Here is a 20874-nt window from a genome sequence, read left to right as displayed (position 1 = left end):
TGACGCCCAGCTAATTTTTGTATTTTTAGTAGAGACGGGTTTCCCCATGTTGGCCCAGGCTGGTCTCGAACTCCTGACCTCAAGTGATCTGCCCACCTTGACCTTCCAAAGTGCAGGTATTACAGGCGTGAGCCACTATGCCCAGCCAGTATGATGCTACTCTTCAAATTATTTGGCCTTGAATGGAAAACAGTGGTCATCTCTTTTGATCCCCTCACCCAGTGTTCTAGTGTGCCATTTACTTTACCCCCCTTTATCCTACTTAGATTGTAAGTTGGAGGTGTCAGTATCATCTTTTTTTATAGGAGAGGGAACTCCTTGTCTAGCAGATTAATTGTGAACAGATCAAGCTGGCGTATGGTAATCTGCTATCAAGAGATCTTTCCAGCCTTCTCTCCAGATACTCTCATTTTGATACCCTGTTGTTCAGGCAGACTGTACCATCATTCCCTAGGGATCACCCTCTCATCACTGTGCATCAAATATCACATTCATGCCTGTGCTTCTCCTTTGCTCTTATTTATTTGATTCAAAGCATAACAGGGTCCTTTGTCTGGCTTCCTCCGTTCTCAACTCCTGCAGCACTTAACATGATAATATACTAGCATTATTTAAAAATACTTGCCGATGATCTATTTTATAGATAAGGAAATTGAGGCACAGACAAGTAGTTTACCCAGGGGCACAAACCTAGTAAGTGCAGAAAACTGGTGCAGATATTGCTGTTATGGCTGTTCAGATTTGATGGAGGACAAATTGAATACAGAGAGAGACCATTTAAGAAGCTATTGTCATCATCCAGTAGATTGGGGCCTGAACTAGGTTGATAATAATAGGAAGGGACAGAAGATGGAGAGGAAAAACAATCAGAGAATACCAAAAGGATTTGGAAATTGGATGTGAGTGTCAAAGAGGGAGATGGTGGGTTGTGGGGGAAATATCCAAATTACAATTTTTAATGGGGTATTGTGGTCAGGCTAGACCTCATTGAGAAGATTTTTTTTTTTTTTCTTCATACATTTAGTTTTAAACCTCACATTTGTCCGCAGCAGAACATTTGGGAATCAGTTAAATGTGATTTCAGGTGGGAATAACCTGCAAGCTGTATAGTATCTCTTGTAAGAGATCTGGCACTAAGCGGTTTTCTTAGTGGTAAAATAGAGATACTATATATCACATGAAAGAACAATGTTCTCATATAGTCTTTGTTGCATCTGTTTTCTTGTCCATTCCTTCAGGACCTATGGACTGCTTACAATATACTTAATACTGTGTGGGCTCTGGAGAAATTGCAACTGACAAGGCCAACATGGTCTCTCTTCCCCGGGGACCTTAGAGTTTAGTAAGGGAGATTTACCATCATCAAACAATTAGTTAATTAAAACTGTAACAGATCTTACAAACGTGAACCCCAAGGAACTTGAGAACTGGAGAACCCAATCTAATCTTGGAGTTCAAGGAAAGTGCCCCTGAGGATTTGACATGTTAGCTGAGTGTTTCAGGGTAAGCAACTTGCTTAAAGCAAACCAGCAATCAAGACCCTTTAACCCACACTATTGCCTTTCTTGTCTAAAGTTTTTATTTTATAGGCAAATATATTCAAAGGGTCAAGTTAGGAACATGCATGTGATGGAAAGAAGTGGTGTTGGGAGTCAGGAGACTTGCGTTCTGTTTACTATCTGCTACTTTATGTATACAAGCAGTTTAGCCTGGAGAGAGAATTCACCTTCCTATAAACCAGACTTCTAGATCAGCTGTGTCTGGGCTTAGTCCAGCTGTGTTTTCTGGCAGTTGTTTTTATTATCCCCTGATCCCTGAATTCTGGACCAGCTCAACCAGAATTTCTTACAGCTACCATTCATGTGATTTCTCGGTTGGCCCATCTTCTCAGGTCTCAGTGATGCTTCTGTTACTCTGAGCAATATTGAAGCCTTCTACCTACCTAACAGACATACCTTTCGTCTTTACCCTCTGCTTCTTTGATTTTTATTTTTTGTTGATAGAGTAGTAAGCCACACTGTAAAATCTATATTTTAATGTGTGGCTTCATCCTCTTCCTCTGTACTTGTGAGACACCTCTTTTCAAATTTTTCTTTCTCAGTGCTGTAATTTATTAGGAGGTGTCTTTTTTAGTTTTATCTTTAATTGACACATAATTGTACATATTTATGAAGTGCAGTGTGGTGTTTTGATACTTTTATTCAATACATATTGATCAAATCGGGGTAGTTAGCATATGTGTGACCTCAACATTTATAATTTCTTTGTGGTGAGATTGTTCAAAATCTTCTCTTTTAGTTATTTTGAATTTAATATATTATTGTTTATTCTAGTTACCATGCATACTGTGGAATGGAACTGTAGAACTTATTCCTCTTATCTTACTGTAACTTTGTACCTGTTAGCCTTTTTCCCATCCCCTTCACCGCACCACCCTTCCCAGGCTCTCTTAATCACTATTCAACTTGCTACTTATATGAGATCAACTCCTTTAGATTACACATATGAGTGAGATTATGTGACATTTGTCTTTCTGAGTCCGACTTATTTCACTTAAATAATGTCCTCCAGGCTTATCTATGTTGTCTCAAATGGCATGATTTCATTCTTTTTTATGGCTGAATAGTATATTGTGTGAAATATACACATTTTCTTTATCCATTCGTCTGTTGAGGGACACTTAAGTTGATTCCATATCTTGACTCTTGTGAATAATGCTGTGACAAACATGGGAGTGCAGATATATCTTCAATATGCTGATTTCATATCCTTGAGATATGTGTCTGGTAGTGGGATTGCTGGATCATATGGTAGTTCCATTTTGAATTTTTTGAGGAACCGCCATAGTTTTTCATAATGGCTGTACTCATTTACATTCCCATCAACAGTGTGTAAGAGTTCTCTTTTCTCTGCATCCTTGCCAGTATTTGTTATTTTTTGTCTTTTTGACAATAGCTATAATAACTGGGGTTAGACGATATCTCATTGTGGTTTTGATTTGCATTTCCCTTGTGATTGGTAATGCTGGGCATTTTTTTCTTGTACTTGTTAGCCATTTGTATGTCTTCTTTTGAGAAATGTCATTCAGATCAGATCTTATGCCCATTTTTAAAAATCGAATTTTTCTTTTTTGCTATTGAGTTTTTTCTGTATTCTGGATATTAACAATCCCTTGTCAGATGCCTAGTGTGCAAATATTTTCTGTCATTCTGTAGGTTGTCTCTTCATTCTGTTGAGTCTTTTCTTGGCTGTGAAGAAGCTTTTTAGTTTGATAAAATCCCATCTGTCTGTTTGTTTTGTTTTGTTTTGTTTTTTGAGACGGAGTTTCACTCTTGTTGCCCAGGCTGGGGTGCAGTGTCGTGATCTTGGCTTACTGCAACCTCTGCCTCCCAGGTTCAAGCAATTCTCCCGACTCAACCTCCTGAGTAGCTGGGATTACAAGCACGCGCCACCATGCCCAGCTAATTTTTGTATTCTTAGTGGAGACGGGGTTTCGCCATGTTAGCCAGGCTGGTCTCGAACTTCTGACCTCAGGTGATCTGCCGCCTTGGCTTGCTGAAGTGCTGGGATTACAGGTATGAGCTACCACGCCTGGCCTGTTTTTTGCTTTTGTTGAATGTGCTTTTGAGGACTTGTCCAAAGAAATCCTTGCCCAGACCAATGCCATGAAGCATTCCTCTTGTTTTCCTTTGGTAGTTGCATAGTTTCAGGTCTTACATTTAAGGCTTTAACCCATTTTGAGTCAATTTTTATATATGGTGAGAAAGAAATAGGGAATCTTGTTTCATTCTTCTGCATGTGGATATCCAGATTTTCCAGCACACTCAATGTGTGTTTTTGGCACCTTTGTCAAAAATCAGTTGACTGTAAATGAGTGGATTTATTTCTCTCTCTCTTTTTTTAAAATTTTTAATTTCCATAGGTTTTTGGGGAACAGGTGGTATTTGGTTACATGAGTAAGTTCTTTAGTGGTGATTTGTGAGATTTTGGTTCAACCATCAACCAAGCAGTATACACTGAACCCAATTTGTAGTGGGTGGATTTATTTCTGGGTTCTCTATTTCATTGGTCAATGTGTCAGTTTCTCTGCTAGTACCATACTGTTTAGGTTACTATTGCTTTGTAGTATAGTAATTTACATTCTCACCAACAGTGTGTAAGAATTTCCTTTTCTTTGCATCCTTTTGAAGTCAGGTAGTATGTTGCTTCCAGCTTTGTTCTTTTTCTTTAGCGTTACTTTGGCTTTTTGGGGTCTTTTATAGTTCTGTAAGAATTAGAGGATTGTTTTTTCTATTTCTATGAAGAATATCAATGGTATTTTGATAGCAATTGCATTAAATCTATAGATTGCTTTGGGTAGTATGGACACTTTTAACAATTTTTTTCTTTTTCCTTTTTTTTTTTGGAGACAGTCTTGCTCTGTCACCCAAGCTGGAGTTCAGTGGTGTGTTCTCAGATCACTGCAACCTTGGCCTCCCAGGTTCAAAGAATTCTCTTGCCTCAGCCTCCAGAGTAGGTGGGATTATAGGCATGTGCCACTGCTCCTGGCTAATTTTTGTATTTTTAGTAGAGATGGAGTTTCACCATGTTGGCCAGTCTGGTCTCAAACTCCTGACCTCAAGTGATCTGCCTGCTTTGACCTCCCAAGGTGCTGGGATTGCAGGCGTGAGACACCATGCCTGGCCACAATGTTAATTCTTCTAACCCATAAACACAGTATATCTTTCCCTTTATTTGTATCCTCTTCAGTTTTTTTCATCAGTGTTTTATAGTTTTCATTGTAGAGATTTTTTACCTATTTGGTTAAATTTATTCCTAGGTATTTTATTTTTTGTAGCTATTATAAATGGGATTGATTTTTAAAAATTTCTTATTTAGGTAGTTCACAATTGGTGTATAGAAATGCTACTGATTTTTCTATGTTGATTTTGTATCCTGCAACTTTATTGTATTTACTAATTCTCACAGGTTTTTTATGGAGTCTTTAGGGTTTTCTATGTGTAAAATTATGTCATCTGCAAACAAGGACAATTTAGCTTCTGCTTTTCCAGTTTGGATGCCCTTTATTCCTTTCTCTTGCCTAATCTCTCTGGGCAGGACTTTCAGTACTATGTTGAATAAAAGTGGCGAGAGTAGATATTCTTGTCTACATCTTAGAAAAAAAGCTTTTAGCTTTTCTTCATTCCAGATGATGTTCATTGTGTATTTGTCATATGTGGCCTTTATTGTGCTGAGATAACGAGGCATCTCTTTTCTCAGCCTTATAGACTGCTCCTCAGAACCAAAAATAGCGACAACAAGAGAGACTATCATGGAGTATTCAGGCTGACCAGCGCTTTTCAGATCATGGCAAGCCAATGGCATGGCGTGGCCTCACTTGCCTGAACAGTGATGCTCATCCTGTAATGAATTTGCTTGTTTATTCTTAAGCATGGTGGTGCCATGACTTGAACGTGGGAGGGCCAGCACTCCGTGAAATAGACGGGTAGTGATGGGTGAGTCACTTCGTCTCTCTGAGCCTTAGTGTCCATTCTGTATAATGAAAGTTAAAATAGTTTATTTTGAGGAGATTAAATAAGATAATGTATATAAAAGGGCTACAGCTGAATCTGTACTAAGGGTCCACAAATGTTCGTGAGTTTTAAAAATCGATTCCAGATTAAACTATAGATTCAACAGCTATATATATATATATAAAACAAACACTATGGTCCTACTTTCACAAATAAGCTATTATATTTATGCTATTACTTTCATAAATAAGCGATTATATTTATATAAACTAGGACGATAATGTTTGTTTTTCACTACCTCATTTGACCATGCAAGGCAGAAAATAGTGTGAGGAAAATGTCAGCATAGATCCAGATGTTTTACACTTTTAAATTTGAACTAAAATCTTTCATGAAGCATCTGATTCCTGTGAGGCTGTTGGAGCGAGACATCCATTTTCCCTTTAATTCTCCCTTTTCCCTGCCACCCACAATTTAGAAATATTAAGTATGTTTTGGCTCAGATTGCATTAGTCAGACTGGTGGAAGAAACAGCAAGAACCAGGATAAATCTTTCTATTTTAGCCCTTCTCAATGTTAATACGTCCAAAATAAATGAATTTTTGAAGTTAAATGCTACAGACTAACCTTTTAAAGGCCCAAAAGCTATAATCTCAAGTTTTGTATCAAGAAAGGAATTTAAAATAACAACTTTGGTCATTTAAAAATCACAATATTTAAAGGCCAGTAAATATGGGGGAAAATATTCAGCTGCATTAGTAATAAAAAGAATATAAAATAAAATGTTGCCATACTATTTTAGCAATACAATTGGCATTTTTTTTTAATATAACAGAAAGAAAAGAGGAGGAGAGATGTTGAATAGGGCATCTTGTACAGGCTGATGAAAGTATAAGTAGGCATAAGTTGCTCCTCGCAAAAGCAATTTAACAATATTTTTCAAGCGCTGTAGAGATGTTAATGCCTTTGACACAGTAATTCTACTTCTGGGAACATAGCCTAAGGAAATAATCAGGAATGCACATAAATATAACATCAGGAACTTTGAAACAACCTAAATGCCCAACAGTGGAGGATTGATTAAATGAAGTATGAAAATATATACAATGTGCTTTTCTGCCATTAAGAACAGCAAACTACTTGGAAAAATGATAGGAGAAAAAAGCTTGTAAAGTAATGTGAAGTGCAAAAAACAAATTATCATGAACTTAGTATTGTGAAATATAATCTGTTTATACACATATTCTGTGTGTGTGTATATGTGTGTACACACGTGTGTATGTGATAAGTTAAAAAAAAATCACAATAAAAGATTACCTCTAGGTGATGAGAGTGTTGGTGGTGTTTATTTTCTTCTTTGTATATTTTCCAAATACTTATGTTTATAATCAGAAAAAAATTCATAATTTAAAAGTATATTACTTTAGAATACCTGGTACTGATACCACCACATGAAAACATAAGGAAAAAAAAGTTTAATGGTAATTACAACAGAATGCCATCAGTGCTTTTGATAGAGTGGTGGGACTTGGTGGTGGTAGTAGTGGTTTTTGTTATTTTATTATTTAATCTGTTAAATAATTGTACATATGTATGGGTACATAGTGATGCTTTGATACATATAGTATATTGTGATCAGACCAGGGTAATTAACATACTCGTCTAAAGCATTTATCATTTCTTTGTGTTAGGAACTTTCAATATCCTCCTTTCACCCATTTGAAACTATATATTATTGTTAACTGTAGTCATCTTATAGTGCTGTACAACAGCAGTTCTCAACTTTTTTGGCACCACGGACCGGTTTTGTGGAAGACAGTTGTATTAGTCCATTTTCACACTGCTGATAAAGACATATCTGAGACTGGGCAGTTTAAAACAGAAAGAGGTTTAATTTGACTCACAGTTCCATCTGACTAGGGAGGCCTCACAATCATGGTAAAAGACAAGGAGGAGCAAGTCACATCTTATGTGGATGACGGCAGACAAAGAGAGCTTGTGCAGGGAAACTCCCCCTTACAATAACTATCAGATCTTGTGAGACTTACTCACTGTCATGAGAACAGCTCGGAACGACCTTCCTCCATAATTCAGTTACCTCCTACCGGATCCCTGCCACAACACATGGGAATTCAAGATGAGATTTGGGAGGGGACATAGCCAAACCATATCATTCTGCCTCTGGCCCCTCCCAAATCTCATGTCCTCCCATTTCAAAACCAATCATGCCTTCCCAACAGTCCCCTAAACTCTTAACTCATTTCAGCATTAACTCAAAAGTCCACAGTCCAAATCTCATCCAAGACAAGGGAAGTCCCTTCCATCTATGAGCCTGTAAAATCAAAAGCAAGTTAGTTACTTCCTAGATACAATGGGAGTACAGGCATTGAATAAATACATCCATTCCAAATGGGAGACATTAACCAAAACAAAGGAGCTACAGGCCCCATACAAGTCCAAAATCCAGCAGGGCAGTCAAATCTTAAAGCTCCAAAATGATCTCCTTTGACTCCGTGTCTCACATCCAGGTCATGCTGATGCAAGAGGTGTGTTCCCATGGTCTTGGACAGCTTTGCCCCTGTGGCTTTGCAGGGTATAGCCCCTCACTTGGCTGCTTTCACAGGCTGGCCTTGACTGTCTGGTGGCTTGTCTAGGTGCATGGTGCAAGCTGTCGGTGGATCTACCATTCTGGGGTCTGGAGAATGATGGCCCTCTTCTCGCAGTTCCAGTAGGCACTGCCCCAGGAGGGACTCTGTGTGGGGGCTCCAACCCCACATTTCCTTTCTGCACTGCCCTAGCAGAGGTTTCCCATGAGGGCCTTGGCCCTGCAGCAAACTTTTGTCTGGGCATCCAGGCATTTCCATACATCTTCTGAAATCTAGGCAGAGGTTCCCAAACCTCAATTCTTGACTTCTGTGCACCCGCAGGCTCAACACTACATGGAAGCTGCCAAGGTTTGGGGTTTCCACCCTCTGAAGCAACAGCCCAAGCTATACTTTGGCCCCTTTTGGTCAGAGCTAGAGTGGCTGGGATGCAGGGTACCAGGTCTCTAGACTGCACACAGCATGGGGACCCTGGACCAGGCCCAGGATACAATTTTCTCCTAGGCCTCTGGGCCTGTGATTGGAGGGGCTGCCATAAAGACATTTGACATGCCCTGGAGACATTTTCGTCATTGTCTTGGGGATTAACATTCAGCTTCTCCTTACTTATGCAAGTTTCTTCAGCCAACTTGAATTTCTCCTCAGAAAATGTTTTTTTTTTTTTCTGTCACATTGTCAGCCTGTAAATTTCCCAAACTTTTATGCTCTGCTTCCCTTATAAACTGAATGCCTTTAACAGCACCCAAGTCAACTCTTGAATGTTTTGCTGCTTAGAAATTTATTCCACCAGATACCTAAATCATCTCTCTCAAATTCAAAGTTCCACAAATCTCTAGGGTGGGGCAAAATGCTGCCAGTCTCTTTGCTAAAACATAACAAGTCACCTTTGCTCCAGTTCCCAACAAGTTCCTCATCTCCCATCTCTGCCTGGACTTGATTGTCCATATTGCTATCAGGCTTTTGGTCAAAGCCCTTCAACAAATCTCTAGGAAGTTCCAAACTTTCCCACATTTTCCTGTCTTCTGAGCCCTCCAGACAGCTCCAGCCTCTGCCTGTGAACCAGTTCCAAAGTCACTTCCACATTTTTGGGTGTCTTTTCAGCAGCACCCCACTCTACTGGTACTAATTTAGTCTATTAGTCTGTTTTCATGCTGCTGATAAAGACATACCTGAGACTGGGCAATTTACAAAAGAAAGAGATTTAATTAGACTTACAGTTCCATGTGGCTAGGGAGGCCTCACAGTCATGGTGGAAGGCAAGGAGGAGCAAGTCACATCTTACGTGGATGACGGCAGGCAAGGAGAGCTTGTGCAGGAAAACTCCCCCTTATAATAACCATCAGATCTCATGAGACTTACTCACTATCATGAGAACAGCACGAGAAGGACCTGCCCCCATGATTCAGTTACCTCCTACCGGGTCCCTCCCACAACACATGGGAATTCAAGATGAGATTTGGGTGGGGACACAACCAAATCATATGAGCAGTGTTTCCATAGACCAGTGTGGGAAATGGTTCTGGGACAAATCAAGCTCGTTACATTTACTGTGCACTTTATTTCTATTATTATTACATTGTAATATATAATGAAATAATTATGCAGCTCACCATAAGGTAGATTCAATGGGAGACCTGAGCTTGTTTTCCTGCAACTGGACAGTCCCATCTGGGGTTGATGGGAGACAGATCAGATCATCAGGCATTAGATTCTCATAAGGAGCACACAACCTAGATCCCTTGCATGGGCAGTTGACAATAGGGCTCATGCTCTTACGAGAATCTAATGTGGGCGCTGACCTGACAGGAAGTGGAGCTCAGGCAGTAATGCAAGTGATGGGGAGTGGCTATAAATATGGATGAAGCTTCGCTCACCTGCCCACCACTCACCTCCTGCTGTGCATCCCAGTTCCTCACAGGTACTGGTTCGTAGCTCAGGGGTTGGGGATCCCTGCCATAGAACACTAGAACTTATTCCTCCTATAGCTATAATTTTGTTAGAGATTTGATGTTTTTAATATTTTTCTTTAATGTGCTTCTGTTAAGAATATATCTTATCTTAGAAAAGCAAATATAAATGTATTAAAATACTTTATAAATCTAGGTCATGTTTGAATGGAGGTAGGCATTTCCAGCTGTTCTCTTGTGAGTGTGATCTATCTTGAGAATGATGAAAACTGTTAATAATGGTGGCAAATTATAGACATTTTCTCTACTCCTGCAGAGATTCCTGAAATTCCAGAAAGCATTTCATTCTGTAAAGCACTGCAGGTAGCTGACTTCAGCGGAAACCCACTGACTAGGTAAGCTTTCTGCTTAGTTTTCTATCTATAGTAGTAAGGATATCTTTTTTGAGAGCCAAGCAAAGAACACAGTCAGGTTAACCATCTTGGAGGTACCTAGATGGCTCACTATCTTTATCACAGATGGTTGACTTTCACAGATACTTCTTTATAAATAGCCCTGTACAATGAAAGGCACACTATTCTATTGATAGAATCCTCAAAGGATGTTGTAGGGATAAGGTGCAGCACAGTGAAGTGTACAAAACAGGAGGAGGAGTGCATTTCTGAAGCAATGTGAAGAGTTGTAGTAGTTTATAAACCCCCATTGATCTGTCTTGTGGGATAAGGCAGGTTTCTAAACTCCCAGAGAGCTTACACCAGAGTTTTCCAAGGAGAAATCATATTACAGTTATTTTTTTGTAGTCCAGTAGTGAAACATGTTTACTATCTTTTTTTTTTTTTTTTTTTTTTTGAGATGGAGTCTCACCCAGTCACCCAGGCTAGAGTGCAGTGGCACGATCTCGGCTCACTGCAACCTCCACCTCCTGGGTTCAAGTGATTCTCCTGCCTCGGCCTCCTGAGTAGCTGGGACTATAGGCGTGCACCACCATGCCCAGCTAATTTTTGTATTTTTAGTAGAGATGGGGTTTTACCATATTGGCCAGGATGATCTCAATCTCCTGACCTCCTGATCCACCCACCTCAGCCTTCCAAAGTGCTGGGATTACAGGCCCGAGCCACCTCGCCCGGCCATACTATCTTTTACTGTCTTAACTTTCCTCTAACTCTCCATTAAAAACAAACGAACATCAACAGCAAGAAAAACAAAAACCTCCTATGAACATCATTATTTCTTTAACAATAGCTGGCCGGGCGCGGTGGCTCAAGCCTGTAATCCCAGCACTTTGGGAGGCCGAGACGGGCGGATCACGAGGTCAGGAGATCAAGACCATCCCGGCTAACACGGTGAAACCCCGTCTCTACTAAAAAATACAAAAAAAACTAGCTGGGCGAGGTGGCGGGCGCCTGTAGTCCCAGCTACTTGGGAGGCTGAGGCAGGAGAATGGCGTAAACCCGGGAGGCGGAGCTTGCAGTGAGCTGAGATCCGGCCACTGCACTCCAGCCCGGGCGACAGAGCGAGACTCCGTCTCAAAAAAAAAAAAAAAAAAAAAAACAGCAATAGCTGTGGGGATTTCTTTGTTTTGGTTTTCCTTCAAATAAAGCTACTGTGTCAGTTTTACTACTTATTCCAGCTTTACCCTTCCTGGTATGACACAGTCTGTTACCCAGGCGTGGCTGAGTGGCATTGCTGTGAGCTGTTCCTTATGGCTCCTGGCTTAGTTATGAGTCCACTGACCACTGGCTTCCAGGCATCTTGTTAGTAGGATAACTGAATTGTGCCTGTGTGGCAATGCAGAGATAGCCCTTGGGCATCTGTTTTAGATGTCTCTTTGGGCCAGGTGGGTCCATTTGTAAGATTTCTTAAGAATCTGAAAGGAACCTCAGAAGAAATGCGCTCTTCCCTTCCTTTCTTTTCTGTCTTTTTTCTTTTCATCTAGGAAAATTAAGATTAAACTAAAATTTCTGAGTCATCTCACCCACTTCAAAATTGCTTGGGACTTCTTGGGTATGGAGTGCTGGAGAATGCGCTATTTAGTTTTATTTTTCCAATACCTTCTTATTGCCAATAAAGAAATGTGTTTTCTTTTTAAAACTTTTTCTGATTGTCCTCCTTTGAATTATAGTGATTAAGTTACATGTAACATTTATTACTGAAAAACAGTAATCTAGTAAGTTATACCCTAATAGCTTTCTTACTTATCACTGTCCCTGCAACCTTATCCTCTTTCCCCACTGTCTTCCATTCAGCTGTCTCTTAAAACCTTTCTATAACTCCCATCTCTATAAGATATAGTCAGAGCTCCTCCCTGTGCTATGTGAGCCTCTTCTTGCCCCTCCATCTGACCCTGGTCTGTCTCTCCATCTTCATTGACTTCAGTTGCCTGTGCTGAACATCAGTCTCTGCTGTAATATAAAGTGCTTCTAGTTAGTTCATTTCATGCCTCTGTTTTCTTGACAGTACCGACCCTGTCACCTTCCTTAAGATGCAGTTTGAACATCATACACGTTTTCGGGCCCCTCCTCTGGGCTCCCGTAATGCTCTCTGTGTACTTTTTCTATAACACTTGAAGTTTACCCTTAACTTCTTTCTCTGACCAAGACTCCTTGACCAACCTGAGGAAGTTACTTGTATTCCTGGAATGGAGTAAGTGCTCAGTAAATGTTTGTTGAACTGGACTAAGCTGAAGGCAGCTTACAGGATTTGGCAAGCTGGGAAATACTCATTATGTTGCTGTTGGGTTTTTTTTAACCATGCAGTTGCTTCTTCCTTTTTTCTATTTTTTTTGATTTTCATTTTCTGATGTCTGCTGACATTTGACTTTACTATTATTTCAGTTCTGTCTCAACTGGAACACACCTAGATTGTGTGAGGCTTTACTGCTTTGTTTGTTTTAATTCTGGCTTTCTATTTGGCAGGTTTCTTAAGGTAAAGCCATTTTAATTTGGCAGGTGTGCTTTTTTTTAAGAATTAAGATGATATCTGTGAGTTGAAGGGACCTTAAAAATGATTTAGTTTGGCTTATATTATGGCTCAAGAAACTGAGGCACGTGTAGGTTAAATTACCTTTCAAGATCATACAGCTAATGAGTGGGAAGCTCAGACTGCAGTTCATTTCTCCAAACCTTGGGTCTGTACTTCAATCACACCTGTACTAGTTTAGCTCTTGTGTTAATAGCCAGTAAAAAAGCACCTATTTAAATCAGCCATTTAAAACTATATTTTTCTTGTGTTTAAGAACATCTTAGCTAGTTTTTAAATTATAAAATGATATATACTTTCTGGTAAAAACTCAGGCAGAACAGATAAGTTGCATCTTTTGAATTATAAGTAAAAATCTTACCTCTGTTAACTGTTCCTCAGAACAAATTCCAGTTATTATAAATATTCCAGTTAATACCTTGACCTTGTGGGTCTGGATTTGGTTTTGAAGTTTGGAATTAACCTATATTAAATATCAAACGTAATGTTACGTAGGCCTTTTTTTAAAAGGAACCTGGAAAGATAAAAATGAAAGATTCTAATCTAGAGACCGTCACTAAAGCCAGAAATCTCTCCCTCACTGAGAAAAAGTGATACTTATATGTTCTGTTGTCTTTATTAGCAGTTTTATGTTTAATAACCTTCAGCATTTTAAATGCAATGAGATCCTTTGTCTTTAGTTAGGTTTTCCCTTCCCTCCCTCAATATGGTAACCATAGAAATATTGAAACTAAACTTTCTTTGTAAATTTTAAATAATGATTTTATTTTGAAGCCTTGTTATTCTGTAGAGTTTAAGGAACATATAAAAAATATCCCTTTGTGTAGAACATAGTAAAACATAAAATTATTTCAAGTGGTTGACAACTTAAATAGAACTAAAAGAAAAATGTTAAGAAAGTAGCAATTGTCAGGGTGGTTCATGCCTGTAATCCCAGCACTTTGGGAGGCCGAGGTGGGTGGATCACTAGGTCAGGAGTTCGAGACCAGCCTGATCAACATGGTGAAACCCCTGTCTCTGCTTAAAAATCCAAAAATTAGGCAGGCGTGGTGGCACGTGCCTGTAATCCCAGCTACTCAGGAAGCTAAGGCAGGAGACTAACTTGAACCCGGAAAGCGGAGGTTGTAGTGAGTTGAGATTGTGCCACTGCACTCCAGCCTGGGCAACAGAGTGAGACTCTGTCTCAGAAAAAAAAAAAAAAAAAAAAGGAAAGTAGCAATTGTCTGTCTGTCAGCGGATCAATAAGTACTCTGTAGCTTTCCCCTAGGTATTATAAACTGCAGGAAGAAAAATTATGCAGTAGCTGTCCTGTGTTTATTATAATCTCATGATCTCATGGACTGATGAAATTTTCTCTTTAGTTTCTGCTAATCAATAAAGTATTTTTACTCTTAGGCACTTTTAGCTGCAGCAATAATTCATCATTTTCTTTCATAAAGTATTCAGTAGTCTCAACATTTTCTTTGGCCTTTGTTCTTAGAGCTTGTGTATCTTTCTACTTTAATTATTTCTAGATCACCATAACAATAAGTATTTATCATGCCCCTGTACATCTATTATGTATATGAAGTCTGTTTTTTCCTTACAAGTGTCTTATTTATAGGAAGACAAGGCAAACATGCCATATATAATGTCATTTTTAGGAGGTTATTTCAGTTAGCACATAGAATAAATCATTATATTTATGCTTGGTATACACTATACATGAACTTTTCTTTTTTAATTTATAGCATTTTTGTTTGTTTGTTTGTTTTGTTTTAGATTGCCAGAAAGCTTTCCTGAATTACAGAATTTAACATGTCTTTCTGTAAATGACATCTCACTGCAGTCTCTACCTGAAAATATTGGCAAGTAAGTTTTTTTGTGAAGTTTGGGTGGATCGAGGTGAAAGGGGGTTTATATCATCGGCTCTAGCCTCCTTTCCTTTTAAAGCTCCTATTTGTCTACTCAGAAAGCCATTTACTCATTCTTTAATGTGATCTTCAAGAAAGATTATAGTCAGCCTCCTATGTTTTTGCATCTAATTGTCCCTAAATTTTATTGGTTAAAAAGGGTGCTGCTACTTGTTACTAGTAAAAATCCTAAATTGTTTGGAAGTGCTCTTTAAACTGATGTATGGCAAAGTAATTAATTTAAGCCAAGTACTATGTGTCACGTAGGTGGTCAGTAAATACTGGTAGAAGCAACCACTCAGTAATTTTAAACCATGCTGAAGAGCCAACAAACAACTCCATTAAAAACGTAAAGCATGTGCCCCTAAAGAACAGCTACGTCTGACAGTATTTGTGAACTGTGGATCCAAGAATAGGGAATGAGAATGGTGTATTTGGAGAGTGTGAGTGGAATTGGGAGAGGAAAGGAATGATATGGGCATATTCCATGTTGCCGGCTTAGAGGTTGTGGAGAACCTAGTCATGGCAAGAAATAGAATCCACTGAAGACAGTGTATGCTGGTGAATAAATGTTCTGTTATACCTTCCACAGATGAACTAGTTGAATTATCTTTGAAGACCTTTGTCACTTTTCCAGGACATACAGTGAGTTAAATCAGGTTGATGCAGTAGCTCATGCTTAACCTCTTAAAAATAAAGGTCTGACTTGTCTGCCCTAACCTGGTAGACCAGTGTTCCCTACCATCATAAATGATTTTCCTTGTTTGTACCTGTCCTGCGTAAGTTCTAAGACAAAATAGAAACTTGCTCTTTGAGAACCACAGTAAGCAGTTGAGCACAGTCTATCTGACATGTCTGTTTTGCAAAAGTTCTCCTTCCAGAGGTTTATAAGAATGTTTGTAGACAGCTTTTCCCTCTCCTTCCCATCCTCTTTAGGCAAATGACAACTAGCTGACACCTGTTCAGCCAGAAAGTTGGTGTTTTTCTGAAATGCACACTGATGTTTTATCTTTATGCCATTAGACTTGCTAATTAAAAATTGTGCCCTTAAACTCTCAGGAGGAGAAGACAGGAAACCCTCGATACACTCTAGGTTTAAGGTATCAGTTGCAGAGAAAACAGTGGTATTCTATTGTGAATTTCATGCATGTACAATTCACTTTTGCTGTATCAAGTGTCAGATATTTATAATGTAACAACTTTTGTGCTGGGCATGGTGGCTCACACCTATAATCCCAGCCTTTCAGGAGGCTGAGGTGGGAGGATTCCTTGAGCCCAGGAGTTCAAGACCAGCCTGGGCAACATGACGATAACCCATCTCTACAAAAACAAACAAAAAATCAGCTGGGCCTGGTGGTGTAAGCCTGTTGTCCTAGCTACTTGGAAGGTTGAGGAGGAAGGATCACTTGAGCCCGGAAGGTTGAGGCTACAGTGAGCTGTGATTGTGCCACTGAATTCCAGCCTGAGTGACAGAGCGACACCCCAGCCCCCTTTTTGCCCCCCAACACAAAAAATTCTTAAATACAGTAGCTGTTTAAACACCCAAACTGACGCTGTCCTCCTCTTGCTCCTCAGGATGTCTGGAGTTTAATTCCCTTGTTACCTTCCCTTCCATTCATTCTTAGTCTACAGCTGCCTAGATGGTTCTCCTTTCTAGCCTCTGATTCCTACCTCTCTCCTTTTTTCCCATTTTATGTCTTTTTTAAAAAGTCTTAATGCTTTGAGATAAAATATGTTATTAAACCAGAGTGTCCCTCTCCCCCTCTACTGAACTATTTTAATGGAAAGTATAATTTTAGAATATATTTTTTACAATGTTCATTATTATATATTTTCTGTTAATATCTGTACCTGTTTTTGTCAAAGTTCAAGACATTTTTGTTTTGTTTGTAGACTTAATCAGCTTCTGTTACCATTATAGCATTGTGGATACTGATTGTTTACTGAATAAAATGCCACTTTGATCGTGAAATTAACTGATTCTTATTAGGTCAGTTTGTGAAATTAAATGAAAAAGAGAGAGTTTTCTATTCTTGGTTGTTAGTAATTTTATAACCGTAGCAAGAAACTATGATTTCTTCCTCATGCATGCTCAAATAATGGCCTGTTCTCACATACCAGAAAGAAACAATCAAAGAACAAATTCTTCCTTGGAGAAGATTGGACACACCTAATGTCCAAGACCTTGTGGGAAAGGCACTTGAGACAGTGAATTGTTGAGGAAATCTCATATATGCATAAGTGTACTACATTTTAAGCAAATTATTATTTGAAACTTGCAAGCTTCCTCGTGGGAAGGCTTCATTTGTTTCTCAAAGAATTCCCAAATAGTTTCTTTAGAGCATTTAATATTTAGTTAACCAATATTTAGTAACCAGTACAACTTCTCGGAGATAGAATTGTTTTGCATAGAAGACGTACCTGTTTAATATTCCACAAAATTTGAAAGGACATGGAATGACCATTTAAATGCTTGATGTGTTATCTTTGTGGAGTCTGATGTGGAATCTTTGCATAAATTACCTCTGCTTATGTGGTCAGATGGGTAAACTACGTTAGCATTATTGGCCTTTCAAGCATCAGTGAAGACAGGACTTCATTTCTCCTCTTGGCACCTAGCACAGTAGTTGGCATTAACTGGGAAAGCTATGGATGTCTCAAGGACTTGGGCCCCCTCGGGATGGTCAGGGGTACTCAGACTAAGGGGGGAGGGCAAAAGTGTTTATATAGATAGAGTGAGCAGACTTGCAGTGCCTTGAACCTGGGGGCACCTGGACACATCTCTCCCATCACGTGTTTGGTTTGCCTATGGTCAGTTAATTTGAAGAAGTTTTTAGGAGTTGATGGCAGAACTGGAACTGGACTACGGCTCTCCAGGTCCCGGTCCTGTGTTTTTTCACTACTCCATGCTGCCATTGCCGTAGGACAGTTGGTTCCTGGGGCCCCTGTGGGCTCAGTAACTTTCTTTTAATACTCCTAGAGATATCTAACAGTTCATTAAGTAGGTCCAAACATCTTAATAAGTGTTTATGTACTAATAACCTGGTAGCTGTTTGAAAAAAATTGTACATATGAGTGGAAAGAATACATATTTTTATTTCATCCTTAAATATTCCCAGTTATTCACAGTGAGTCCTCACGTAACATCATCCATAGTTTCTTGAAAACTGTGACATCAAGTGAAACAAAGTATTATGAAGCCAAGTTTACCACAGGCTAATTGATATAAACAAGAGTTAAGTTACTGGAGACTATTTCTGATCAGAAAAACATCATCAAACTTCCAAGCAAAAACCCAAAACACTTCTAATACTAAACACTGACATAAATATGTTAATAAAAAGAGGTATAATTATTTACCTAATTTTTGGAGAACCTGTAAGGGATGGCAGTTATAATGGTGGTGGATTAAGTCAATGAATAAATGTTTGCAAAGCAAAAATTTTAAGGAACACTTCCTATGGTGCAGTTCAAAGACATGAATAGGGTAGGCTCGCTGATTATTTTTGTACTGCATCGTTTATTTTTGTGCATTTGTATGATTTTCATATACTTTGTTAATTTTTATTTTACAGTAATTTGTATTCGTTCATTCATTTTGCATCCTGCTTATTCCAGTTCAGGTGAATGTTAAAATTTTTTACCTGCCTTGTCTCTTTCCAAACTGGCTGCGGTGTTTCATTTAATGATTGAAATGTTACCTCTTTCATCATGCCTTCCCCAATGATTGACAGGCGAAATAGATCCCAGACTTGCAGGTTCCCTGACCCACGTCATACTCCCCACACAATAAGTACTTTAGTCCTTTGTCTTTACACAGAAGTGTAGTTGTTCATTGCTTAATTGTATGTATATAACTGGTATATGTACTTGGATCACCTTGTACTCTGGTACTACAGGGACCTTGGTTTTCCAGCTCTGTTTGTGTCTGTACCTACCCTGGCATTGTTCTCACATACTAAACAAATACACGTGACAAGGTGCAGAGTATTGCCTCCTTTATTCCACTTGCTTCCAACATCACATCATAGGCAGTCATGTTCAGATTCTGGAAGATTTATGCTAGGATCACTTTAGCCTGTTCCTGTATTGTCACTTTTTTGGCCTAATGCAGTTGTACTCAATTTCCAGAAAAAGTTGTTTAAAAGAAGCAACTATTTAAAAAGCAGCTTCTGTTGCTGTGAAACCTTCCAAGAAAAAATAATTAGTCTATTAATATTGCTTAATATCTCTGATATAAGGAGCTTATTAGGGAGAAAATAAATTATTTTTAAGGAAACAAATGCTTTACCAAAAGAACTGGTAAGCTTCTTCCTTTTTAATAATATTCCTTTTTAATAAACATTTCTAACATTTATTTTCCTGCCTTTGTTGCCCATAGGCTTAGAGCTAATTCTGATAATCAATGAGAACAGCTGTGTTCCTTTTTGTGCGATAAAGGGAGAGGTGATGCTGACAGTCTCAGTGGGGTATGGACTCTTTGAGATGCATACACTGTCTCATGACACCCTTCCTCCTGAGGCTGGCTTTACCCATCCTGAGCTTTATCAGCTTCCTCTGTGAAATGGAGATAAGTGATCTGCCCAGGTGTGCATTGCTGGTAGGTGGTAGAGCTGGCATTTGAACTTAGTTTCTTCCTTGAAGATACTGCATTTTCTTTACTGCATGCTTCTCATAATGAACACATTAGTGTCTCCCCTCTTTCATGGCCCTAGTGTTGTTTCATGAACCTTTTTGCATATTTGCAATTTTAAAAGACTTACTTAAATCCTCTTTAGAAACAGTTGGGGCATAATTAAGTGAATGACTTTCTGTGTCACTGCAGATGCTGGTTGGCACGGGATAGCACGCAGTGGGGTCTTACTCAGTCGAGTTCCAAGTCTTGGACGGGCTTTCAGAAAACTATCTGAATAAAAAAAATTGATATTTTAGATATACCCTTAAAAACAGTGCCTAGCAAATAATGGCTTTTTACTTTACTATCACTAAAAACACTTGTAAGATTCCACTGGTAAGGCCAGGAAGGATAATTTTGTTTTAAGGAGTTTTGAAATGTTGGTACAGTGTGTGAATGTATTTGTCTTTCAAGATACTGAAAATATTTTTCTTGGGGTCAGTTGTATCAGTTTGTACTCAAGCCACACACTTTGTGTTTACTTTTTAAAAATGAGTTACTGTTCAGATGACATGATCTTATATAGAAACAATCCTAAGAAATCTGTAAAAATTATTAGAGCTAATAAATTAATTCAGGAAGATAGCAGGATACAAGATTACAAAACAAAAATCAGTTATATTTTTATATATCAACATTAAACAATTCTATTTACAAAACACTAAAAAGTATAAAATACTCAGGATAAATTTAACAGAAGAAATGTAGGACATGTCCATGCAACGTATAAAACATCATTGAAAGAATTAAAGAAGACTAATTAAGTGGTAAGATAATGTGTGTTCATGGGTTGATACTTAATATTGTCAAGATAGCAGTACTCTACAAGTCTGTCTACCGACTCATCTTAAGCCCCATCAGAATCCTTACATATATCGTTAATTGATTTTGACAGAGGTATCAAAACAATTCATTGGAGAAAGAATAGTCTTTTTAACAAATGTTGTTGGGAAAAGTGACTATGAACATACAAAAGAATGAAGTTATACTCCTACCTCACACCAGACACAAAAACTAAATCAAAATCAGAGATCTGAATATGAGAGCTAAAACTGTAAAAGTCCTCGCCGGTGGCTCATGCCTGTAATCCCAGCACTTTGGAAGGCTGAGGCGGGCAGATCATGAGGTCAGGAGATCAAGACCATCCTGGCTAACACGGTGAAACACCGTCTCTACTAAAAATACAAAAAATTAGCCAGGCATGGTGGTGGGTGCCTGTAGTCCCAGCTACTCAGGAGGCTGAGGCAGGAGAATGACATGAACCCAGGAGGCGGAGCTTGCAGTGAGCTGAGATCACGCCACTGC

At 38.8% G+C, this 20874-nt stretch overlaps 1 protein-coding gene across 1 annotated transcript in view; it reads left to right on the top strand.

Annotated features, from left to right (window-relative positions):
• Positions 1-20874, top strand: part of LRRC1 (leucine rich repeat containing 1) — a 127918-nt gene that overhangs the window by 71499 nt on the left and 35545 nt on the right. Inside the window, exons 3-4 of the mRNA XM_011960202.1 lie at positions 10340-10418; positions 14764-14853. Coding sequence (XP_011815592.1) covers positions 10340-10418; positions 14764-14853 — 169 coding nt within the window. The remainder of the gene's footprint in view (positions 1-10339; positions 10419-14763; positions 14854-20874) is intronic.

This window comes from Colobus angolensis, unplaced genomic scaffold (genome assembly GCF_000951035.1).
Source record: "Colobus angolensis palliatus isolate OR3802 unplaced genomic scaffold, Cang.pa_1.0 Scaffold51, whole genome shotgun sequence".
Taxonomy (NCBI): domain Eukaryota; kingdom Metazoa; phylum Chordata; class Mammalia; order Primates; family Cercopithecidae; genus Colobus; species Colobus angolensis.
Note: the sequence above shows the minus strand (reverse complement) of the source record. Positions and strands in the feature narration are given on the sequence as shown.